The sequence below is a fragment of the Rosa rugosa genome, chromosome 1 (assembly GCF_958449725.1).
Source record: "Rosa rugosa chromosome 1, drRosRugo1.1, whole genome shotgun sequence".
Classification (NCBI taxonomy): Eukaryota; Viridiplantae; Streptophyta; class Magnoliopsida; order Rosales; family Rosaceae; genus Rosa; species Rosa rugosa.
In genome coordinates, this window is record NC_084820.1 from 48012856 (window position 1) to 48035642 (window position 22787).

At 36.8% G+C, this 22787-nt stretch overlaps 2 protein-coding genes and 1 long non-coding RNA gene across 3 annotated transcripts; 2 read left to right on the forward strand and 1 right to left on the reverse strand.

The window, feature by feature from the left end:
* Positions 1-143: 143 nt before the first annotated feature.
* Positions 144-13291, reverse strand: LOC133725171 (N-terminal acetyltransferase A complex auxiliary subunit NAA15). The gene is made up of 26 exons (XM_062152302.1): positions 13069-13291; positions 11564-11642; positions 11120-11202; positions 10869-11018; positions 9429-9544; positions 8947-9052; positions 7895-7966; positions 7674-7789; positions 7153-7285; positions 6380-6457; positions 6188-6241; positions 5988-6058; positions 5422-5476; positions 5217-5312; positions 4408-4536; positions 3656-3738; positions 3339-3569; positions 2726-2858; positions 2538-2645; positions 2319-2450; positions 1976-2032; positions 1766-1863; positions 1623-1681; positions 1420-1531; positions 1215-1318; positions 144-832 (listed from the first exon to the last, which is right to left on the reverse strand). The coding sequence occupies exons 1-26, from the start codon at positions 13117-13119 to the stop codon at positions 645-647; spliced, it is 2694 nt and encodes an 897-aa protein (XP_062008286.1). The 5' UTR covers positions 13120-13291; the 3' UTR covers positions 144-644.
* A 946-nt stretch (positions 13292-14237) lies between these two features.
* Positions 14238-15597, forward strand: LOC133729411 (ubiquinol-cytochrome c reductase complex 6.7 kDa protein). The gene is made up of 2 exons (XM_062156932.1): positions 14238-14242; positions 14512-15597. The coding sequence occupies exons 1-2, from the start codon at positions 14238-14240 to the stop codon at positions 14654-14656; spliced, it is 150 nt and encodes a 49-aa protein (XP_062012916.1). The 3' UTR covers positions 14657-15597.
* Positions 15598-16362: 765 nt separating this feature from the next.
* LOC133742557 (uncharacterized) lies at positions 16363-17705 on the forward strand. Its single transcript, XR_009862621.1, has 4 exons — positions 16363-16587; positions 16685-16788; positions 17173-17281; positions 17358-17705. It is a non-coding gene; the product is annotated as an uncharacterized LOC133742557 (long non-coding RNA).
* The last annotated feature ends 5082 nt before the right edge of the window (positions 17706-22787 follow it).

Below are 22787 nucleotides of genomic sequence, written 5' to 3' on the forward strand. Positions count from 1 at the left end.
TGGTGAATGACAAAAAATTACTTGGACCCTACTTTATAAACTGTGACACTGCAGCTCGAAACTGAACCGAGATGTTGAAACAAAAATGATTGCCGTACTTCACAATCTCATTGCCATGATTAACATTACCACAAATTGCAGAATTATTTGATGGAAACTATCGATTCATAGAGCAAAAATTTTCAAATAATTTGGTGTTTATACATGATTGAAGTCAATGAAATGAGAAAGGGTACAACAACTCCTGGTATCTATTCTGACCGGATCTAAAAACAGTACTCAAAACGAAATTCTGTAGCTCCTCCCTCAAATATAAACTCAAATTTGGGGGCACACATCCCAAGATGCAGCCTCATCTAAAGATCAACACAAAAATGTGACCAAATTTAAAAACTAAAATAAAAAATAAATTCTAGAAGCACAGTAAAAGTAGATTATACACATTTTCAGATTAAAAATTGGGAAACGTCAACTTCTTGCAAGCATACTATTAACTTCGCACAAAACCCCAGCTTTCTCTGAACGAGGTGCAACCTACTCTGCTCTATGGCATATGTTTCTGACTTGCAGATTGGTTTCGTGATTTGCCAATCACACATGGTGAACTTGCATTTTCCTCTAGTTAATGTTTCTATTCAACTTCATCATTGGATTGTGAGGTCTTTAAATGCCTCCAAATTTCCATTTACTGCAATGGAGCCTGCATTATGTCCATGGTCTGCATGGTTCGCACTACCATTTTGGTTGTAAGCTGAATCAGGTACAGCAGAACTGCGACTGCCTTCAAAGTAAGTTGAGTAAGGGAAATACTCAGCGCATCGCTCTTTCCATCCTACATCGAAAGAGTTATTAGAGGAGTCCATATCTTGAATCAGAAGAACTGCCCGACTTGTGACCTTTTACATTGTAAGGTTCTAAGATACATATATGATATAATGCAAAACCCCAACAATGTCGTTAAGAAGAGAGATGTGAATATGGAGACAATGATTATAGAATCATGTAAATACAGGAATCCTATCTCTGACATAACAAATGTAATATTGACAACATCTGATGCGCAAAACTTTCAGATTTTGTAAACAGAAACACAACTTTAAATATAGAACACGAATAGGCTAAAACATGCTCACCAAGCAACTAGATATACAGGTTCTAGTCTTAAATTATATTGTATAAAAGAAACAGAAGTACAATCTAGTTTTGGTACTTACTCAAAGCAGCAGCAGCATCAACAAGGAATGTCTTAAGAAGTCTGTCAACAGTAATGCAATCCTTGAGTTTCCACTCTCTGACCCGTCCAAGGGCTCCATTAGTACTGTGAAATAACATGGAAAAATTCAATGAATACTCAATCCTAGAGATCCCCAAAATTGTAACTTTCATAAACAAGATAAACGAAATGGCACAGGGCATTACTTGGGAACCATATTGTTGGTTGAATCTTCAATTAATGCAATAGCCTCATCTTTCCTGTTAGGTTCCAAAGCATACAGAACCTCTGCAACTGCAGCTCTATGCATCAAGGAATCTGCATAAAGAACAAAGACATGAATAAATAAATGGCAAAAACAATAAGGTGATCATTCATCTTCCATTTTCAATGATAAGCTTAAAGTCACCTTGATGTTTTTCCAAGAAATTCATGTTTGCCTCCACCAATGAGTTTCCCTGCAATCGACTATAAACCAATAGAAACAAATGATTGGCTTCAATTTGTGGGCAACGTGGGCACAGAGAGGGAGAGGGAGCAAAGTGGACATACCTGATAAGGGGGCGCTCTGCTCCCAATACGCTCCAAATCAGTTTCTCGGTATCAGTCTCCGGAGCAGGCATCATGTCGACTTTATGGAAAAATTTAATCTGCCCATATTGAGGTCACCAATAAAGGCCGCTAGATAAGTATCAGAGCATACAACCCCACATATAAACAAGCAAGCACACATAGACCAAAGACCAAACAGGTATAACTTACCAAAGAGCGATGCGAATCAGGGTGTTCGGCATCCAATCGCAGTAGCTGCTTCAGAGCCTAGAGTCAAAAAAAGAGACGAGAAATAAATTAATAAATAATGTCATAAATCAAAAGTGTGTTGAGCTTAATAAACCAAGCCTAGAGAATCTTGTAAATTGCTCAACAGACATGTGAGATTGTGTTGCTGTATCCTGACAACTGTTTTCGTAATAAATGGAAAAGTACAGAATACAAACTCCAATTAATAACTGTGTCCATTTGTTTTAAAATCTTGGTTGATCGAATTTTAATGTGAGAAAATTTAATCAGAGGCATCTCAGTCAACATTTGAACATAACATTACCTGAAAGGCTAGCAGAATCTTCTGCTTTCTCATATTTACTTCAAAAGAAAGCAAGTGTGTCTCCAAGGACTCGGGAGAATTCTTCTGAAGCAGCTTCAAGTACTTTGTAGCTTCTGACATGGGATCGTTGACCTGAGTAAATGTGTAACAGTGTAAGTGGGATTCATATCATTTACTAGATGCAACAAAAAAGATACATGTATAAACATTAAACCAGACCTGCAACAATTTCTCCCCATGAGGATCTGGATCTACAGGCTTTACAGGTCGTTTCCCAGACTTGGACACACCACTAACATTAGATTCTTCATTTTTACCTTCTGCCTCCTGATATAATGGTATATATTAGTAAATAAGAAAATACAAATAAAACATAAACTCACATCACAAGCTACAAAATACTATACTTTCTTAGCTCGTGCTTCTGCCTTTCTCTGTTTTTGCCTCATTTTCTTCTTCTGAGAAGGCAGCAACTTTGACATATCATCATCTTCTTCAGATGTTGATTTCAAAGGAGAATCATACAACTTCAAATAGCATCTGCATGTTAACTAAATCCGTAAGTTTGAACATGCAACAAGAATAAACAACTGCACATATTCAAGTGCAAGTAAAGGATCAACTCTAAAAACTCTGGGGCACATACCATTATAACAATTTAAGACACATAACCATCATCTTTTATCTAATCTAAAAATCCCAGACAAATGCAACAATACGAGAACAAGAAATGGAAAGACAAACAAAAGTCCAAAAAATAATACTAACTGAACAATGAGAGCATTCATTTTTGTTTTGAAGCAACTTAAGTGATAAAATGAAAAGCATTCTGAACAGGACAACCACTTTCAAAGTCAACAACTTAAGACAAGTAACCATCATACTACATCTAACCTGATTATCCCAGATTGCAAAGGATGCAACACGACATCAAGGAAGGCAGAGACGAACAAAAGTGGAAAATAATAATTTGTGACTAATCTTAAAGCCATTTCACGGTTCCTAATGAATATGCTTCACCTGATTGCACCAGCTGCTGCTTTGTGAAAATATGCATGTGAATGCAACCGATCTTGGAATTTAAGCATTTCCACATAGGAACGCAGAGTCATTTTCCTTAGGCAATAAGAATGAAAGTCAAACTGGTCTTCTGTAATATCAGCATAGTGTTTCTCCACACCTAAAAATTTTTTCAGAGCTCGTCCAAGATCACCCTGCCGGAAATAACTCTCACCAGAGGCAAGCTCATACCTTATGAACGACAAAGAACAAACATGAGCACCCTTCACCAAAAAGCCAAGTCATGAAAGCAAAAAATGGTAACAGACAATACAAACCACATGCACTGCATATCATGAAGGTTGTTGTGCTGATCACCATCTTTCGTGAACAATACAGCAGTTCTCTCTGCCAAAGGAACCTTCAAAAAGTAGGAAATAAAATTAAAAAAAGCATGTCAAACAATTCAGCTCCTGAGATTCTATAGAGAAAAAAGCAACAGCAATCAGCACCCAAATTTAATAGTAAAATTACATATTATGTGGCCGTTTATCTACTTTTTTTCTCAAAGCATGCCTTTGCTTTAAGCGGCTTGGTTAGACCAACTCCTTGTCCATCCATTTTGTACATTTTATTTTCATTCATTTTTCAGAAGAGAATAACGTTATTAAGATATAACTAGAACAAGTACATGCAGTGGACAAAAGTCCACAAATAAGAAAAATTTACAAGAACTCGAAACAATACAAAGCATGCATCTTGGAAAACTATCCCATCACTGCCTTCCAAGTCTACAAGATGGAAGACAGACTTACACTCCTACAAGCTGCTGAAACAGAAGCCCAAAAAGAGGACCAATAAACACTCTTTTTTCCTACAACAACTCCATCCTCATCTCCCTATGCTATACAAATATCGGATTATTCCTCTCCAAGAAAAATACCTAAATCACAAACAAAACTCTGCAATTTCTTCCCTGTACTACAAAACCTAAGTTTGCTATTTAAAAAGATTAATAATAATAAAAATAAGTAATAATAAATAAAAAAAAGTAATACTTCGGAAAAAGAAAAGGAGATGTGAAGCCAACCTGATCAGCCTGCAGCATGCGCTTAACACATTCACTGTTTATATAGCGATCTGCAAGATCCATACATCTAGCTTCATCTGCCAATGCAGCAGCGGCAGCCAAATCACCAGCATGCTTCAAAAACCGACTCTGAACAAAAGACATATGAGAATATTTTTTGGACACCAAAAAGTTCACCAACAATATATGTACAAAATCATATGTATGTATCAATACATTGTTGCTCTCTGCACAGTAAAGATAAGATTATGCTGGGAACAACACTATTACCCATATGTGATAATGTAGACAGTCGAAACACAGTGAACTATCATTAGTACAAATATTAATATATAAAAGAAAAAACAACAGAACTGTATCAACCCTCGGAAACAAATCTGAAAATTTTACTTGAGATTTTGCTTGTGGTCTTGAAACTTGTGGTTCCACAATATAAAAGAAAAGGTTCATATGCATTCTAAGAAACCACAAACTGTACCAGAAAATGGCAAATTGACATTCCAAATTTGCATCAGACAATTGGCATTGCATTACAACCCAGAGAGCATTTTTTTAGTACTAGATTCTTAAAATCTCAATGTTATTCGTTCACCGGTTATACCATAATTTATTTGAAAACTTGAACAAAAGAAACAATTGTTATTTCATACTTTTCGGTAGATACATTAATGACTTCAATCAACAAATCCAATCTCAAGGCCAAAACTCAAACCCCATTGTCAAATACCACGGAAGACATATGATTTAAAGCAAATACCGGTAGAATTGGAAGATAACATAAACAGCAAAAGCTTAAGCAGATAACCAACCTTGGCAGAATATAAATCAATCACAGTTGGAGTGTGCTCTATGGCCTCATCAATTTTAGATAAAGCCACGTCATATTGGCCTCGTCTATCATAATGCTGCATCAACACAGAATCTATAAGCATATCCGAATTCAGAGACACAAACAGAAGGCTTACAAGAAACTAGAATGGAACAAAAGCATTATTTAAAGGAAAAACAGTCAACCTGAGCCAACAGAAACAAGGCCCACAAAAGTGTTGAAGGGGGCTCCTTCTCTACCCTGCATTCAATAAAAGCAACAGCACATCAGTATAAATACTTCAAATCATCAAATGCAAGTAAATTAAAGATTAACACCTATTCTACAGAAACATTTACAACCAGTCATAAAGCCACCATCACAAAAAGTCAACACACTCTAAACATACCTGTTCAACAATATTTTTCAAAAATCAAATCCATGGAAAATCACCATATTATCAGTTAACTATTTGTTAGAGTTAAGAAAATAAAAAGAGCCATTTTGGAACTCCACTTTCGCACTTGCACTCCACTATTAAGTACTTAAAAGTTGACTGCGCGTGTCAAAATGTGGCCAATGTGGAGTGCCAAAACCAATCCGTAACATAAACTGAAAAAGAAACATTTGTGATTTTCTTTTTTCTAAAATTATATGACTTTTAAGAAAGGTATTTTTATTCTCTGTTTTGTATAACAAGGCATCATTGGCATAGAGCAAAGTGTAGGCAGGTACTGAAATATCAAACAAAATTACTATGATCATATGTTACCTCCCAGGGTATGCACCAGTCACCCGAACTGAATGCTCCAACTCAAGGATAAGTTGTTCAAGAATGTCTGCCTGGATAAGACTAGCTAAAGTTAAACATTCAAACCAAAGAGTTGATGATCCCACCAAAATACCATTCAATTTCACAATAACAAACAATAAGAAATTATATCAAAAGATTAATAAGGATGTAAAACTAACTTTTCCAGGGTGATCATACAGAGGAGAAAGATCAGAGAATAATGAAGGAACTCCCTGGAACATCAAAGAGCTTTGTCAAAATAGATAACTAGGAAGGTGAATAACTGTATCTATTTTGTAGAAAATCAAGTGGGATCCTTATAGAAAATAGGCAGGCGAATAAGAACTCTATGAAAAGTACTGGATACATACCTTAGTCAGGAGAGGCCTGATATAATTATCTGCTGCTTCGCGGAACTTTTCACCTTGTAGAAAATCAAGTGGGATCCTCTGATGAAAAATGGGGGAACCCCAAGTAAGCTTTTCCGAGTTATATTATGAGAAATCATCATGCAATTTAGATTAACACCATAAGCAACAAGTTTTTGCTATACCAAAAGTATTGTCTGACAGAAAATTTTAGTGTAGGACCTTTCACATGTATTAAACTCTTTCAAAGTTGTGATGCTAATTTTCTGATTGAAGTGTTATTTCCATGTAGCATCACTTTGCTTTTGTGTCTTTATACAGAAGAGAAAGTGAGAGATGCCCTTAAGACAGGACAATGAGCTGCCCTGAGGCCATCTTTTTTCTAACCATAAATCTCACCCATGATCTGGTAAGAACGAAAAGGGATAAAAAAGCAATGCTATGCCTCTAAGAGGGAACATGTCTATAAAAACCAGAGACCAATCATATGGGAATGTACAGATGGTAGATAATATTATATTATTTTATTTTATTTATTTTATTTTGAAAAGAAATAGCTTTTTATTAATTAAACAAAAAGCATAATACAAAAAAGCGGACAAGAAGTATGCAAAAGAAAGAGCGACTGTTTGAGCAACAGAATAAGATGCTCAACTGACACTAATATATACTAGGCAGAGTCTTGAGCTACAACAGTAGATAATTTAAAATTCTTGCAAGGCAAAAAGAAAGAAAGAAATAAACATGTACATATATAAAGTGAGGGAACTTGTTACCTTAACAGCTGAAGACCAGTTGTATTTCTGCCCAAGTGATTTGTACAAGTCATCTAACCTTTCTATTTCATCAGGTGAATACTGGGAATTTTCTGCATACAGCCCGAGGCATTTTTGCAATCCTTGATAATATCTGAACATTAAAAAAAGTAACTTCCTTAACACCACCCTTAAGCACAGCAGTGGCATGTGAACATGCAGTCGCAAATAAGAGCAACATACAGAGAAATCAACAGCTAGAATGCAAGTCATTTCTTTTCTTTTATTTTATATTATGTGTAGGTAAACAATTCAACTACTTTTCTCCAGAATCTCTCAAATTAAGCACATCACATTCTGCCAATAAAATTTTAACTTCTAATTTTACGCAAAAAATAATAATAATAATAATCGGGGAACAAACCGGGAATATCCCAGGACCCCAGGTCAGGCGGGGTAATACTAATAATATATGGGGCTGAATTTGGCATCTCTCTAAACCTTTATCAAATGCAAACATGGATACCGAAAACTGGCCATACCTGTAATTGTCAGGATTCATGGAAAGCAATACCCTATACAGTTCAGCACCTTCTTCTAGCCGACCAAGCTTCACCAAAAGAGAAACCTCTTGTTCTTTATAGTCCAATTTATCGACCTTAAAAACATCAAAACCAGATGATAAGAACCAGAAACGCATCATACTCAAAGCATAACATTAAGCATCACATGTTAAACAGCAACAAGTGAAATGCACACTTACTATTTTCGGCTCTTTCTTATGCAATTCCTGGAGAGCTCTTTCCATTAAGCTGCTTTCCTCTAGCAATGAAACCTGGAGACATTGACACACAACCACCAGGAAAAAAAAAAATTATACTGAAGAACATCATAAAATGTCACTGTGCTTCCAGCAAAAATTAAAAAGATTGACCACAACAAGATAACAGAGTCACGGTTTATAGAATTATTTAACAAATAAGGATGCTATGTTTATGAAGAAGAAACTTGCCAAATTTTTTAATTCTTCCTACTTCAGGCAGTAGCACAATTTATGATGATGACAAAAAAGTTTCCAAGATTTCTTTATACTATGGTCCTTCAGGCAGTAGCACAATTTATGATGATGACAAAAAAGTTTCCAAGATTTCTTTATACTATGGTCCTTCAGAAAGCTTTACTTTAAAGATAATAATTCCAATGATACCAATGAAAAGGAAGTCCACATATCATATTTCAAGTATTTTGCAAGGCAAAATACTAGCTAGCTCAGTCATGACTGAAACTCGATCTAGCACAACCACAGTCCCCAACTCTCTCTCAAGCGCAGTTAACTGTCTTAACATGACATAAACAAACTTCTAAATGTGCTCATCACCTATATGTCTATGACCAATATATGCAGCTTATATAAACAATTAAACACCTCAGTAGAATTAATTTTATGTCATAACCAAAATTGATTTAATCAGTGTAACTCTTTCTTTATGGAGTCCAAAGGAAATAAGAATGTTGCATATAAATTCTTGCAAGTGTACTATTTTGCTTGTTTGGAACAGTAAAACCTATTGCAGGAACTCTGCACTAGTGTCAAATAAGTGGAAGGGTTTCTGATAACTTGTATTAAAGAAAAGTCTCATCTCTATTTGTACAGGAATGGAGAGGGCAAGGTTGTTTGATCTAAACAATTAAATGTACAGACCCCACCCCCCCCCTATGGATCCCGGACAAATCCCACATGAACTTGACATTCCAGAGTATACTGCAACTAGAGAAAAGTGGAGGACTTTAGATTAAAACCATCAATGAAACTACCTTATATAAAAGCATTTCCCCATGCTCACAACGTTCATTATCCGGAGGATGATCATCTTCTAGTGTTCCTTCATATGCTTCCAGAATTTCAACAGCTTTTACGGCACTATTATATAACAAATAACTAGTTAGTGTCCTATACTAAATGATTAAAATAACTATCTATGATCAAACTAACAAATACTATTAGTGTGACTTTAACACATCAGCATGATAGCATCAAAATTTACAGACTTTTAAGTCTGAAAGTAATGTCAAATGCAGTAAGAAGACATTCCAACTAGTGGGACTCAATATCATTACAACTTCAACACATCAACCTAGTAACATCATAGTTTACAAGCTTGAATTCTAAAACTGATGTAAATGTATTAATAAGACATTCTAAATGGTGGGCCTCAAACCTTCACCCCAAGACAGGCATTAGAATGAAAATAAAAAGTACTAGCAGTCATTAGAATTTTAGCAAATCTAAATCATACTTTGAGTTTAAATGATGGGAGACTGCAAAGCCAATCCAATTCATGCGATGATTTGGTTTCAAGGTCAGGAGTTGCTGTCTTGTCTCAACAAATCCTGTCAAATCCCGCATTTGAGCCTGTACCATGATTGGTAAAATGCATCAGCAGCTAATTGAAAGCTAAGAGGATTACACATACATATGAAAAGCTAAATTTTTCAAAAGCCCCATAGGCCGGTTAAAAAAAAGTAGCACAAACATCATATCAGTAGCAAAATCAGCATGCGAAACCAGTGCAAAATACACATAAAGCAGCGAAAGATCCTGACACACTTGAAACATGTATAACCGTTTACAGCTCTAGTAAATCTGTGAAGTAAACTATTTTATTGAGGTGGAAAACTGGGGATGGTGGTTTTTTTTTTTGTGGGGGAGGGGGGGGGCTTGGGGGTGAAAGAGATTTCATCAACACCATATTGATGAACAACTCACGTCATCTGATGTTGGCAATGAAAATACTTTTGTACGTCACTTTTCTTTCTTACAGGTTTGAGAGACCCCGAGTTAAAATGCTAACCTAGTTAACTCACATATATACTAGAAGTAGTTAAGAAAAAATTTCAACGTTTCAAATTATGACATTTTAATAGAGATAGAGTAACATAGTTTCATGGACCACAGATGTGTTATAAGACTCCTACAGTCTAAAATGACAGCACGCCTATCCTTGGTTTGCAACTTTCAAAACAATCACACTGCGTTGTACTTTTATTCAGCAAACCATCATGATCTCCTGCTATATAGCATATAGGTGAAACCTCAGCAGTCAGCACCCCAAGATAGTTATCAATTATATATATACTACACTAGGCAAATGAGATGGTCGTGAGATATCAACTGTGAACATCCCTCCAATAGTAGCCAAACAGATGAAATGTTTTGTGACCAATGACGTCAATGTGGCAGAACTAACTATGACCAATGACATCTACAATGAATTCAAATTCCAAACAACCATGAAATGGTTCAGGCATGCTGGTAAAATCCTTTGAATCTTATCTTTTTTTTTCTAGAAAATCGCAGTTAAGGAAGAAAAAAGGAAAGAAAAAAAACGCACATAAAAGTTAACAACAAACAATGATGTCTTATCAATATTTACAGAAGAGCATTGACATCGAATGAGTAATTAAAAAAAAAAATCACAAGTCGGAAATCTTGCAGCAAAGAAAATCCAACATTTGGATTTCTTTTTTTTTATCAGTATCTTTAGGACATTTACAAAGCATACATCAAGGTACATGTGGCAATTGCTAGTCTGAACATTCCATGTCAAGAACAAGTACATTACCAGTGTCTTGTTTTCCTTTGGTCAAACAAGACTATCATCAGGTTGAACACAAAGTAATAATACCATTCAACAGACTTTTACTTTTGTTATAAGCTAGTGGCATCTAAAGCATACCTGTAAGAGGGACAGGTCACGTAGTATTTCAATATTGTCTGGATCTATCTTTAGCGCATTTCTATAGCATTTAATTGCCTCCCTGTACTCTCTGTCAGATCGATAAAGCAGACCATACACATGCCAGCAAACATGACTTTTGAGATCATTCTGCGTGAAGACAAAAAAGTAACCCAGGATTAGCTAACAAAGTGATCGAGCAATCATTTTGGAACCAACACTATCAAAAAAGTTAGAAATATCATTCTAACCTTTAGTCCTATCCGGACAAGTTCATATGCTTCAGATTTACGGTCCATGCAATTCAATGTTAACCCCTTCATTGATAAAGTTTCTGGAAAAGGCAGCACAAGTCAAAAAAAATTAAGTCTTTCCATTTGTGTGGACACAAATATAAAAATTATATTTATTAACATAACAATATCTTAATGTGAAAAAGCAGTCTACCATATAAAAAAATTTATGAAAAATAAAAACGATAACAATGAAAATTAACAAATTAACATAATCAAGTAACCACTCAAGAAACAACCATGAGTATGAGCAAGCCAGAACTGAAACATGGCAAATTAAAACACACTCATGTATATTCAGCTTCAAAGATCAGACTACACTTAATAAGTGGAATGATGCACAAAACACACCATAACAAACAAAAATATTCATAAACAGTTATTGCATTTGAAAAAGCATACCTCCATGGTCTGGGAACTTCTTCAATATGGCGTCTGCTGCCTTCAGACCCTTCTTATATTGTTTAGTTTCATATGATTTCTGAAGTGACATAGAAAGCAAAAGCAATTTCAATTAGTACCAGCAAGATTTCAGGTAATTATTTTGTGCTATAAATAATTTTGATTAGATTGCCAATTGTACACATTCAAAAGATGTTTCATAATTACACTAAATCAACAAGACAAGGTAGCAAAATCATATGCATGTAGATAAGTCAATAGCTCATAAAAATTAATCTGCGCTTATGACTTTGATACCTAATTCCAGCAATGTACCACCCAATATATTTCCTTTAACACGGCAAACATATGTTTTCCATTTTACAAATTCAACTGATTTTATCAAAAAGAACAAACAAACCCAGAGGGTAAATGTGCGTAATGCAGTCATGGTAGTGTATCTCAGTAGGGTTTGAGTGAAGTATTTGCTAATCCACATGGGTAGGCATTCTTTTTTTCTTTCTTTTTTTCGAAAAAAAAAAACATCTTTTATTGAAAACTCAAGAAAAGCATAATACCACAAGGTGGACAAGAAATCCACATAAAATAAAGCGAGGCAAACAGCCTAGATAAAGCCCTAGACTATGGCTGCTTTCAAATTGAACAAATTACAAGGTATAGTTCCTAAACTCCCCACAAACAGAAGCTAAAGAGACGCCCGGAACCTAACTCTCTCCCAAAGTAATCCCACCTCTTCACTTCAAAGATTCTTTTATTCTTTCCATCCACACCACCCAAAGAACAGCTACCACCCCATATTAACCTTGGCCTGTTTTTCCCTTGCCAAAAGCAGAAGCTTTGTGGCTTAGCAAATCAATCCTTCCTACTGAGTTCTCCCGCATCACTCCAGCCTCCCTATATAAGTAAATAGCTTTTCCCACAAAGACGCAACAACTTCACAGGTGCACGAATACATGATCAACACTCTCCCCCTGCAACTCTATACCATAATCTACAAGATCATGACCGAACCTTGCACGGTGCATTAGGCAATTCTAAATATGTCCCAATAGAGCTAAAATACACCCTCGAATACCAAAGATAAGGAGGTCTGTATGATTATATCCCAAGTACCAAACTTTAACCTCTGAGTTTACTCGAAATACTTAATGCTAATAATAACCAATCAAGTACCAAAATTTAAAGCTTTACAGTCCCTAAACCCACCACAACAATCTTATACAATTCATTGACCACGAAAACCACAAACTTCAACTAAGCTTGACCATTCGTTTTGCTTAAAAACCCCACAACCAATCACAAACAGCCCCAATTACTACACCTCCTTCGAGGACAGAAGAAAGCAAAGAGCCGAACAATAAATCTAGGGTTTTACTCATTCAGCTGTTTTTTTTTTTTGTTTTTTTTTTCTGAGTTTGTTCTCCGTGAGTGAGAGATTGTGATCGAGGTTGGATCACATTGAGTACAAGTAAAAAAAAGAAAGGGGGAGGGAAATCGGAGCTTACGACGATGAGCTTGAAGAGGTTGGCCTCTTTGGGAGGGAGTGAGGCACCCATTATTGCAGAGGAGAAAGGGGGTCCAAGTCGAAGAGGGCTTGCTTAGTTCTCCGACTGAGTCTTGTGAGTGGGGCGTCAAAGAGCTGCTGCGTGTTGAGAGAGAGAGAGAAAGAAAGTGGTGGCGTTTATCTGCTGCAACCCTACTGTGAGGCAGAAGCAAAAGAGCGAGAGAGAGAATATAATATGACCTTGCAAGTTTTGGATTTTCCTTTTTCTTTTTCTTTTTCCTCTTATTACTTGAGCCTTTTTTTTTTCTTTTTTTTTCCAGACCCACAAAAAAAAAAAAGATAAATTGGTTTTCTCTCTTTTTTTTTGTTTTTTTTTTTTTCTCGATACAACAAACGGTATAGTTTAGTGGCATAGTCTTTTCTTTGTAAGTGAGAGATAGCTGGTCGAACTCACGGGCAAGTATCTAATAAGGGATAGTGTATTAAAACACGATGGTATTTAAGTAATTTCACATAGTGTCTAATAAGCATATACTCTAAGGCCTCGTTTAGTTGCCGGAAAGGAAATTAGTTCCTTGGTCTTTCCCATAAACATGAGAAAGTAAATTTCGCACTAATTTTCCTACCAATTTTTGGAAACACTGGGAAAGTAATAGGAAAATGTATTTTACTTTCCTTTCCGATGTTTGGTTTGTGCATGAATAAGAAAATATGTAACATTAATTTTTCGATTATATCCTTATTATCAAAACATAAATAATTCAAGATTAAAATGTTTCGTGGATAATTTGGTGATAACGAGCATTAAAATCATCTTTAGAGTAAGCAATTAATGTGCGATTAATGCATGGAAAGTTTGAGAGAAAATGAATCTCATTCGGTGTGGGATGATCCATTTCCCCCCTATTTTCCCTTCATGCAAGAAAGCTGTTCTTTTCCTAGGGTGTGCCAAACACATAAAAGGATAAAGTTTCTCTTCCTAATCTTTCCATTCCGCAAACCAAACGAGGCCTAAAACCATACAAACTACTTACCTATATAAACATTGAGCCAAATTTCGAGAAAAAAAAATGTATTTCTTTTTGTTAAGGGAAAAAAATGCAAACCGTACCCGACGTTCGTTTCATTGAAACTTCGGTACCTCAATTTTTAAAAACATCACATTAATACATGAGGTTTTGACCCCGACCAAACTTTAGTACCTCCCGTCACTAACGACGTTAGGAGCTCTACGACGTGGTATATATTAAAGGGTATTATTGCCCATTTGTGTTTAAATTTTTTTTTTTTTTCTCAAGCATTTTTTCCTCTCTCTCTCTGCAACTCTCTCCATCCTTCCCGAACATCCCAAATCCCAGGGATCAAAACCAGCATCACCATGTCATTTGAGATCCGAGAATGGCAGGTGGAATTGCATCTGAAACCGTCTCTCGAAGCTTCTCAGGCCTCCATCCACTGACCTCAAGGCTACCACCATGTGGGGCGTCGTCGCAGGCACCGGGGCTCTTTGGTTCGTTCAGCCCTTTGATTGGTTGAAGAAGACATTTCTAGAGAAGCCAAAGACTCAAGGGCAAAACCCACGCACATGATTCAAGAAGCTCAAAATCACAAACCCCAAATCTCAAAGCACTCAAAAGTCCTATTTTTAGAGGTTGAAGAAGAAGGAAAGTTCAAAATTAATGGGTTTCACAATGGGTCTCAACTTGTTTCTCTTAATGGCCATGGTCACCACCAACATTTTCTCTCTATATCACCTCTCCTCCACCATCCAATTCCCCAATCAAGCCATCCCGCCCAAAAACCCAGTCCCTGATCACCTCCTCCACTCCATACGTGCCACCATCAACCACCTCACGCGCTGCATCCTCCTCCTTCACCTTCAGACCCTCCTCCGATCTCCTGCTCTACTCCCCTCTCTCCCCAATAGCCTCCTCCTGCCACAACCACCCTAACCTCCTCAACAAGTACATGGAAGCTATAAAAATAAAAAATAAAAAATTCAATGGTGGACTGAAGATGTAGGGGCGTTTTCAATGGTGGAGATAACTTGAGTCACTAGTGCTTCTTGTTATGATTCGGAAGAGGGCTGAGTGTCGTTGATGAATGTAGCTACGATGGTGAATGATGGCCAATTGTTCAGGTCCAGAACTGGTAGACGATGCAGAGGACGGTGGAGAGAAGGAAGAGAGGGAGAGTGAGATGGAATCGTATGCGGTACGTTGTTGGAGTTTGCGAAGACAGTGGAGAGGGAAAGAGAGCAGGAGGAGAGCTCCGATGGCGATGCCAGCACCAACTCGTCGCAGCACATGAACACTACCCGGGGTTCCTCACCTACACTACTCGATCTAAGATCCACTTCTACCTTCATACCTATTAACAATCCACCCCATTCTGTGTAAATTTCAATCGACTCAAGACTGGGTAAAACTTAATTCACCCCAATCTGCAGGGAGGAGGAGGAAATGAAGATCTGGAAAGAGGGAAGAAGAAGATAAGAAAGAACCGGGGAGGGAGAGAGAGAGAGAGAGGAAAAAATGCTTAAAGAAAAAAATAATGAATTAACCATGAAATGATGAAATTACCCTTCAATGTATACCATCTATATGACGTCGTAAAGGAGTTAAAGGCTCCAGGTACTTATGTTGAGTCGGGGAGTAAACATCAGGTACCAATGTGATGTTTTTTAAAGTTGAGGTACCGAAGTTACTAATGAAACAAACGTTGGGTATGGTTCGCATTTTTTTCCCTTTTGTTAAACAAAGTAAGGCCATTTTCGGCCATATTCGTCCCTATTCAGAAGGTCAGCCCGGCCCTAATGGGCAAGTAAGGGTTAGCATATTTAAATAGGGCTGGCAAATCCAACCGATCCAAACCAGCCAACCGAGTCCGTCCCGAACCAAGGGATTCGGTTACCGACATTGTGGTACGGTACAACCGTACCGAGATACTGTAATTGGTACGGTATCGGTATTGAATATTAACAAAATACGGTATACCGTACCGTACCATATATTTAATATAATATTTAATTATTTTAAATATTTATTATATAATCAATCATAGCCGTTGATTTTTTTCTGTTTTATTCCATATTAACTAACAACCGTTAGATTAAACTTTCCAAACCCTAATCCCAAATACCTCAATCCCTCTCTCAGTCTCTGCCTCTCTCCAGTCTGGACGACTCACCTAGTCTCTCACTCTCTCTCTCTCGAACCCGATCGAAAATTGACCTGAGCCTCTGCCTCTCAAACTCTTGGTCCAAACTCCAAACTGGCAAACCCTCAGTCCTAATCCCTCAGTGACTCAGTCCATCTCTCGACCACTCCCTCAGTCTCTCTCTCTCTCGAACTCGAGCGAGGTTCTGACTTCTGAGCCTCAGTTCGAAGAATCGAATCGCTCGACCCATTCGATTTCATTTCACGTCAAAGCGATTCGATTCACATTAGTCGATCAATTGTTGCAGACTGCTGGTGAGTACGAGCTCGGAGCTTCAATTGTTTTGGATTGTTGAGTTGAGGTCCGAGACTTCGATCTACCCAATTTGTTATATATTATCTTGAGATTTACCAATTTGTTATGGGTTTTAAACTTTTAATGGTTTTTCTTTTGTATAGGACGAGGGAATTTGTTCATACGGCTGTGTCACGATTCTTGCTCATTGCATTAGGTGCTGGTGTTGGTTTGGGAGTAAATATATTGATATATCCCATTTGGGCTGGTGAGGATCTACACAACTTGGTTCAGACATTTTGAATTTCTGTTCTTTTCCATTAGTCCATTCCCCTGGAATTGTTAAATACTCAATCTTCTTTTGTCTGTTTCGATGATGTTGGTTTGGGAGTAAATATATTGATATATCCCATCTGGGCTGGTGAGGATCTACACAACTTGGTTCAGACATTCTGAATTTCTGTTCTTTTCCATTAGTCCATTCCTCTGGTATTTTTATTATGGCAATATGATGATGCATAGTTCATTGCATTAGTAGAAGTGATATTATACGTATCTTTCTCAAAAAAGTGATATAAACATATTATCTTTTTCCTTTTTACTTTGTTTGAAGATGGCAACCCAAGACTCATTTACAATTTTACTTTTTCAGGTGTTCCAATCTCGAGTTCTCAACAATTCAAGAAATCTTACAATCAAGGCTTAGAAGTTAGAACTGGAGCAACGTAGGAGCATTGCAGTTGGTCGGTTTGGACCTACAGGTCAGTTTCTTCTTCATTGATTGAATTTGCAGAACTGCCAGCATTCTTATTCTTTTCAACTAAAATTGATTTGCAGAAACTTTGAGTCTTTAAGTGAGGCAAGGAGCACAACAAGCTAATATGAAGTGACAATGAGATGAAATTTGAGTCTTTGAATACTTTGTTTTAAACTATTGTCCGCTTTGTTATTGTATGATTCATTCATTTGTGTGAACCGTAAGTGATGATATGAAGTGATGATGAGATGAACTGTAAGTGATGATATGAATTATGAAGTGATGAACTGATGATGAGATGAACTGTAAGTGATGAACTGAAGTTGATGTGAGAGAATGAGAGATTGAGAGTTATAAGTTTTTTTATTGTTTTACATTTGTGTATGGTCTGGGCCTTTAAATTCATAAAAGTTATTTGATTGCTTTTCCTTTGCTTTAAGTTTTTCAGTTGTTGACAGGTTAGGGATTTAAAATTTTCATTTGGGCTATAACTGAAAGCTGGCCCAATCTTAAACTCGGTTGGAGGCCCAACCAACCGATACCAACCGGTACCGAGAAGTCGGTATACCGACTTTTGTGGCCGGTAGTGGTACTTCATTTTGTGTACCAATAAGTTCTGGTACGGTAGGTGGTTTTGGACTTGAAGGTCCGGTACCGTACCGAACCCAGCCCTATATTTAAGCCTTGGCCAGCCCTAAGCCCTAAAATTTAGGGTAAGGCTGCCCCTAACAAGGCCCATGATGACCCCTAAATTTAGCACATTGTCCCAAGTCGGGACCGGCCAAAAATATTATTTAATCGAGATTATTAAATTATGAGGTTCTACTGTAGAAATTACACTCAAGTCTACAATCAAACTAACATTGTTTTATGCAAAATAAATCTCAGAGTTTTTAGCTCATTCCTTCTCTTCTTTGGGCTTATTCTTAGCACTCGGGACCTATCACGATATTTCTATCCAAGGAAGAAATCGCTGGTTTCGTAAGTTACTTGAGCCTAAAGTTAATGTTTCCTCTTAGAGTAAGCACTCATGTATGTAGCATGCACCTCGCACTAAAGATGGGACTTGTCTGCAGACCTTCTTCTCCATCAACACCACTAGCATCATGATTGGCCGTTGTCATAGGACTTTATTATATTTGAGACGAGCCTGGCAAACTAGACCACCCCCAGGATTATACCGAAAATCTAAATAACAGCAACCTTTTAATTTTCCGCGACCTATGTGCCTCAACCAAAGCACCAAAATTGCTGTTACACCAAAACATCATCCACAACAAAAGCCACCATAACCACCCAAGTCAAGGCCCAAAAGTTTCTATATACAGCTGTAGGGTTTTACTCACTCACAGTCTTAGTGAAACAACTTTCACTTTGGGAAAGACAAGGCGACAACCGGATTGAAGGGTCTTAATTGATACTTTGGGGAAAGACTCAGTGGTGGCCGGATTTGTCACACCCTAATTTTCATGCACAATTAATAACAAAATAAATAAATACAAATACTCCGGGCATGATGGTTCAGACATCAACACATACACTAGGGAATTTTTTTTTTCTTTTAAAACATGTATAAGATGATGCACTGAACCCACAATGTCAATACAAACTCAATCTTTAGAGTCACATATTACATTATACCAAGTTTACAAATTAAACTGAAAAAACAATTCAATAAGTAAACACACTCACTGCACATCGGAAGACTAACAAGTGCGAACACACAAATAAGTTTCCAAACCTACAACTGCAACAGGAAGGGACCGCCAAACTTCAACCACGTTCATCCTAACTTGTAGGATAACCCCTACACCATTGAATAGTGCACCGGGTTGCAACAACAAACCCGATAAGCTTATGGGCTTCAAGATGAAGAAGCTATGGGCTTCAGAAAAGGAGATAGAATGTTTTGGGCCGATCGACTTACCCAAGCAAAAAGTGTAGTAGGTCCAAACTTTAATTACTACTCATTATCAGAGATCGCAACGAAATAGTGGTGATCATAAGTCCTATAATCCCAGATAACATGTGCTTCAGATTAAGCAACAAAAAGAATTGCTTATAGAAGATTCTTCTTCTGAAGAAGACGAAGAAACTAGCGAAGATGAAGAAGCTAGTTTCATCCATGAGCATAATCTCAAGCACTTTCAAAATAAGCTTGAATCTCAGAAAATCCCTATTCTTGATAAAATCAAGAAAATGCTTGAACAAAATATAGATGTCGACCCTCAGAAATTTTAGGAAAAAGACCCAGTTGTCTGTGAATTAAAACTACATGATATGAATGCTATATGTCATGTTAAAGCTATTCCTCAATACATAGAAGATCTCCTGAACAAGAGATTAATTTGACCATCTACTAGCCCTAATCATGCTTCAGCCTTCTACGTGAGAAACCATGCAGAAAATGTTAAAGCTAGGAAAAGCTAGAATGGTGATTGACTATAGAGATGTCAATAAAAAGACCGTTAAAGACGGTTATGGAATAGCTCAAGCAAGAGTCTTGATCAATCAGCTCAAGGGAGCTAAAGTCTTTTCAAAATTAGATGCAAAGTTTGGTTTTTGGCAAGTTAAGATGCATCCAGATAGTGTTCCTCTCACTGCCTTTGGAACACCACAAGGTCATTATGAATGGTTAGTAATGCCCCTTGACCTAAAACAAGCCCCTTCAATCTTCCAGAGAAAGATGGATGACATCTTCAAGCATGTTGCTGAATTCTGTGTCGTTTATATTGATGACATCCTCGTCTTCTCCAAAAACAGAGAAGAACACATGAAACACTTTTACGAGGTTGTTAAGTTAATAATTCAGCATGGAATCATCTTAGGAAAAAAGAAAGTCTTTTTTATCCTAGATGAAGTAGATTTTCTTGGTATAAATATCAAGAATGGAGTGATAAAGCTAAAGCTTCAACCCCACATCCTTGAGAAAATCTGGAAATTTCCAGATAAAATTCCTAATGCTAAGAGTCTAGAAAGATTCTTAGGAGTCATCAACTATAGAAGGGATTTCATTCCCAAAATCTCAAGATTAACAGCAATGTTATCCCCTAAAATGAGTTCCAAAAGAAAATGGAACTTCACAAAAGATGATGAAAAAATTGTAAAGTAGATAAAATCCCTCTGCAAGAATCTCCCTCCTCTACAACAACCAGAAGAGAATGATGAAATCATACTCCAAACTGATGCTAGTGATAATTACTGGTCTGGTGTTGTTCTAGCAAAAACGCCTGGAACTAACATTGAAAAGATCTGTAAATTTTGTAGTGGCAAGTTCAGCCCTGCAGAACAAAATTATCCTACAGGAGAAAAAGAAATCTTGGCAGTCAAGAAAACAATTTTAAATTCTCCAGCTTTTCTAGGAAAACCCTTTACTGTATGCACCGATTGTGCTAGAGTAAAGAATTTTAAAAATTTTAAACTTGATAAAGCTGCTGATAGAGGAAGATTAGCGAATTGGCAATTATTTCTTAACCAATATGATTATAATGTTGAATTAATTGCAGGAAACAAGAACTATCTTTTAAACACCCTAACAAGAGAAATGGCAATGTTCAGCCGAAGAAAAGGCAATGAAGGTCGCAATCCCAAAAACAGAAGAACGGGAAAAGAACCTGAAAATGTTGAGGAATCTAAAGAAAAAATCCTCAAAAGATTTTTGCTAGTACCAAAAGGATTAGCCACAACTGATCAATCCCAGGGTAAAGGATTGGCTAGCCCGTTTCAAACGACAAACTGTAAAGGCTCATCAAGACCGTTTAAGGCTGTTGCTTTGCCAAAAAGCAAAATAACTCCATTTGGAGTTATAAATGTTTTTAATTATGAATTAAAAACCTTCAAAGAACCTGTGTTTAGAATTAGCAGGAGATTAGCATACTACCGGAAGGCTATTTTAGATAACCTTTTATATGCTTTTCAGGAAAGAAACAGTGGACTGATGTTCCCAGCTTTGTTTGCCCTGGCTGAAGAACTCCATGTAAATGTCGGACCACAGTTTCAAGTATTTTATGAAAATACACAGCAGAGCGCTGTTCAGAATGAGAAAATCCAATATCTTGAAGACCCTGAAAGTGCTAGAGTTTATGTTTTAGCACTGAAAGAATCAGATTGGTTTGACTTTCATAATCTTATTGGAAGTCATAATTCTGATTCATGTCTTCCTCCAACTCTCTTCATTGTCCCTGGACCTTATGTTGGAAGATATGTGGTTAATGTTCAGGGTGAACATCCTCAAGAACACAAGCTTTGGCTTGTTGAAAATGGTTTTGTCCATAACCTCTGGACTAAAATCAATGATGATCTCAAAGGACTGTCACCCATTATAGTTAACACAGTCAAGAATGTTAGAAAAAATGACTGCATTCTTAGGTTGAAGTTCAGATCTACTCCACCAGAATGGATTCAGAAGAAAAATGGTGAAGTTGAATATATTTCTACATATCATTATGTGAGGATTATTCAAGGAAGATATCTTCAGCCTGCATGTGTAGGATATAATGGCCAACCAAATTCTAGCATTCCTTGGATGAAGGCTATGTCTCTGGAATATATCAAAAAGATCATCGAAGAAGACACTGAAAATACATTCCTGGCAGCAGGAGAGAAAATTTTAATCACTGCCTATGATCACCCTGAAGTTGTTAGCAGTGACCTTTTTCTATCCCTCAAGAGAAAGGAAATTGACTCCACGTTAGCATGTTTACAGTGGATCGAAAAACTTGAAAATGACAACCACTACAAAATGTATGCAGATACAGATGTAGAGGAAAATGGAACCAAAGCCAGGATGGAAAACAACTCTTTTGTCCTTGACCAGAATTCTGAAACAGATGAAAACATGTGAAGCAGCAGGTGTAGAAAGCACCAAAAGCAACTTTAGCTTTTTATAAAAAGATGCTTTTTGCTTTTCAAAAAGACGAAGGTGAAAAACATTTCACATAAATGAATCTGTTTTTTGTCAATCGACCTCGATCATCCGGAGCACTCACGAGAGCAGATTATAATGGAGTTTTGAATTCAAGTTTGAGTTCCACTCCCTATATAAGGAGCTTTAGGTTCAGTTTTTAAGGCATCAGAAAATTGAGCAGAATAACTCTCTTAAGAAGTAAGAAGGCCATAATAGTAGCAGTGTGCTCTTTCCTTCCTGTAAGATATAGTGTGGTGTGCTTTCATTCCAAGTAAGTATTGTAATCATACTCCTGTTTAGCTAAGAATGAGGCTCTGAATTTTTAACTTGTAATTATGTTTATATAAATAATTTCATATTGCTCATCCACCCCGTCAATATTAAGTTTATGTTAATTTATGTAATGTTGTTTTCTACCTATATCTTACCTTTAGGTTTAAATTTTCAGTTTCTCAGAATAATCTTTTCTTTACTTAGGAAAGAAACAAGCAGCAGTGATTCCGCCTGTTAAAGTATCTGCCGTTAGGTGAAAAACTTGGGCATGTTGAAGGCTAGTTTTGTTTTTTTCAGTAGTTTGAAAAAAAGGTTTTTAAGAAATAGTAAA